At 55.8% G+C, this 3,029-nt stretch overlaps 1 protein-coding gene across 1 annotated transcript in view; it reads left to right on the forward strand.

The window, feature by feature from the left end:
* The first annotated feature begins 26 nt into the window (after nucleotides 1-26).
* The window catches only part of ADCY8 (adenylate cyclase 8 (brain)), a 131,872-nt gene continuing 128,869 nt past the window's right edge, over nucleotides 27-3,029 (forward strand). Inside the window, 1 exon segment of the mRNA XM_010576916.1 lies at nucleotides 27-971. Coding sequence (XP_010575218.1) covers nucleotides 27-971 — 945 coding nt within the window.

Raw genomic sequence — 3,029 nt, forward strand, 5'->3', positions numbered from 1 at the left:
TCCTCTGCCCCCCGCCAGTCACCGCCATGGAGCTCTCGGAGGTGCGGTGCCTGAGCGACAGCGATGAACTTTACACCATCAACAGGACCCCCCCCGGCAGCGGCAGACCCCAGCGCCTGCTGTGGCAGACGGCCGTGCGCCACATCACCGAGCAGCGCTTCATCCAGGAGCACAGCAGCAGCAGCGGCGGCAGCAGCAGCGGTGGGGGCAAAGGCTTCAGCTCCGAGGAGACCTGCTGCCCCAACCACCACCCCCACCCTCCGCGCCACCACCACCACCACCACCACCACCACCTCCGGCGACAGTCGGCCGGCCGGAGTTTGGGTGGTGAACGCCACAACAACGGAGGCACCAAAGTCTTCCCGGAGCGCACGAGCAGCAGCGGGGACCTGGGCTTTCTGCCTCTGGACTGTGCCCCCAGCAACTCCGACTTCTTCCTCAACTGGGGCTATACCTATCGCGGGGTGATCTTCCCCACTCTCCGCAACTCCTTCAAGTCTCGGGACTTGGAGCGCCTTTACCAGCGCTACTTCTTGGGCCAGCGGCGCAAATCCGAGGTGGTCATGAACATCCTGGATGTGCTGACCAAGCTGACCCTGCTGTTCCTCCATTTGACCCTGGCCTCTGCTCCCATGGACCCCATTAAGGGCATCCTCTTGGGCTTCTTCACCGGCATCGAGGTGGTGATCTGTGCCTTAGTGGTGGTCAGGAAGGACACGACCTCGTACACCTACCTGCAGTACAGCGGTGTGGTCACTTGGGTGGCCATGGCCACACAGATCCTGGCGGCCGGCCTGGGCTGTGGCCTCCTTGGGGACGGCATTGGCTATGTGCTCTTCACGCTTTTTGCAACCTACAGCATGCTCCCGCTGCCACTCACCTGGGCCATCCTGGCTGGGCTGGTCACCTCTGTCCTGCAGCTCGTCATGCAGCTGGTTATCCCCAGGTTGGCCGTGACTTCCCTCAACCAGGTACTGTGGTGATGAAAGGGTGGGAACCTTCCTCTTTCTCCATTACTCTGGGTGAGAGGAGGTGTGGGGTGTCCCAAGAGGTCCTCTCCCTTTTAGTCAGGTGCTCAGAGGTTCACTACCTGGAGGGGAGACTGTTGGCAAAATGCAACCTTCTCCTCTCCCCCTTCTCAGTCCCCCACTGCCTATCCCAAGGTTTCACCTCAAGCTGGGGATGGGGACACTTCCTGACCACTCTGCCCCCCTCTCCTCGTACGTTTACTTCACTGTTATCCCTTGAAATAGCTTTGAGGAAGGGAGCTCCTGGGGCAAGTGGGGAGGATGGGTCATTTACCATTCCCCTCCCTTACTTCCAGCAGTGGTCCATGGCATGAGATGACTCTGTCTCAGCCAAACCCTCCCACTGCTCGTCTCTCATTTTACTCGCTCATGTTTATCGGTTTATCATGATTATCGGTTGGACTCGATAATCTTCAAGGTCTTTTCCAACCTAAATGATCCTATGATTCTGTGATTCTATGCCTTTTAACTCTGGGTTTGCTGGGAGGACTGGTACTTTCCTATGTGCAGCGCAGCTTGATCTGGGCTATGGGAAAACAGGAGCAAAGCGTGACGCTCTTTTGCAAGGAGAGCAAAGCGATGCCCAGTGAAATCAGGGAAAACTCCCCTTGGAGGTTTGGTGTGAGATCCTAGGCTGCCTTTGGAGGGCACCAAGAAGCCTTTTCTGCTGGTGGTCTTGGGCAAACATTGTTGTGCTGCATCCTTACAAGTGATGTCTAGGACAGAGTACTGGTTACATGGGGAAGTGGTGGTGCAGTGCAAACCACTGAGAGGCACCGGGCAAGGTATAGGTCTGAGGAGTTAAAACCAGGACTAATCTCACTTTACACTCACCTGGCTTCTTCCACAAAAAAAAAAAGTGAGAATGCATCAAACTCCTGACATCCCTGCAAGGCAAGAAAACACTGCCTTTCTAGGGCAACTTCATCCCAGAGATTCTTGCTGCTCCCTTTCCCCCTCCCTTCCCAGACTGTCACAGCTCTGTGCTACCAATATTTCACAGCAGATTATCATCTCCATTTGGCTAGCTCCAGGGAGTCAGGGAGAAGGGGGTGGAGGTACTGGCAGATTATCCCCAAAGGAGGGAAGGTGCAGAGGAATGTGTTGTTGGTGGCATGTTGTTTATGTGAATGCCTGGATGTGCAGCTGGGAAGTGGCTGATCTTGCACCTGGAAGTTTTGATGATGATGGTTCTTGGGACACATCTATCTCCTTCAGACCCTGGCCCTCCTGAAACACCTGCCCACCCCTGTCCATCCCCTTCCTCCTCCACACACTTGTTAGCTGTGGGCTGCCTGACCTCACTTCCCAGTGGCCAGGCTCACCCTGTTTTAGGAAAAGCTGCCCCAGTGTGTGTGCCTGGCTGAGCCCTATGGGTGCGAGACAATTAGACTGCGCCGAGTTGTCCCTCAGCTCTCGGTAACGTGCTGATGAATGAACTGCAGCTGCGTGCCACGTCCCACTCCCATGCGCTGCGGGTGCTAATAGTGCTGGGTCAAAAGCTGTGTGAGTTGTGCCGATTTCTTAATTTACTTCCATATCCTATCCTGGAGCTATGAGTAATGTGCTGCTATCTCATTACGCACAGGTATCACAGCTGTTTAGCCAGTCCGTGCGCACACACACACACACATTTCCCACAGACATTCCTAACAAAGACAATTCTCAGGAGAGATACTAATATCTTCATTTTGCAGCGCAGTACCTTGCCAGTTGTGTGAATGAACTGCCTTTGAGCGGTGCACAATGAGAGATTACCAGCCAGATGATTGCCTTCATGAACTACATATATAAATCTCCTTAACAGGATCCGCACAGCTTGCCACACGTCGGTGTTGATTCACGCCGGCTCCGGCTTAACGTCGCCTCATTATGCGCCGCTTCGGCCCTTTGCCTCCAAGCCCCTACGGGAGAGGCCGGACCCTTCCCCGTCCCGGGCTTTGCCCCCCACCCCGGTGCAAGGGGCAGCCGGGAGGGGGACGGGGACCCGCTCCCCCCCCC

The sequence above is a fragment of the Haliaeetus leucocephalus genome, unplaced genomic scaffold, assembly GCF_000737465.1.
Source record: "Haliaeetus leucocephalus isolate CR32 unplaced genomic scaffold, Haliaeetus_leucocephalus-4.0 Scaffold555, whole genome shotgun sequence".
In the NCBI taxonomy this organism is placed as follows: Eukaryota; Metazoa; Chordata; class Aves; order Accipitriformes; family Accipitridae; genus Haliaeetus; species Haliaeetus leucocephalus.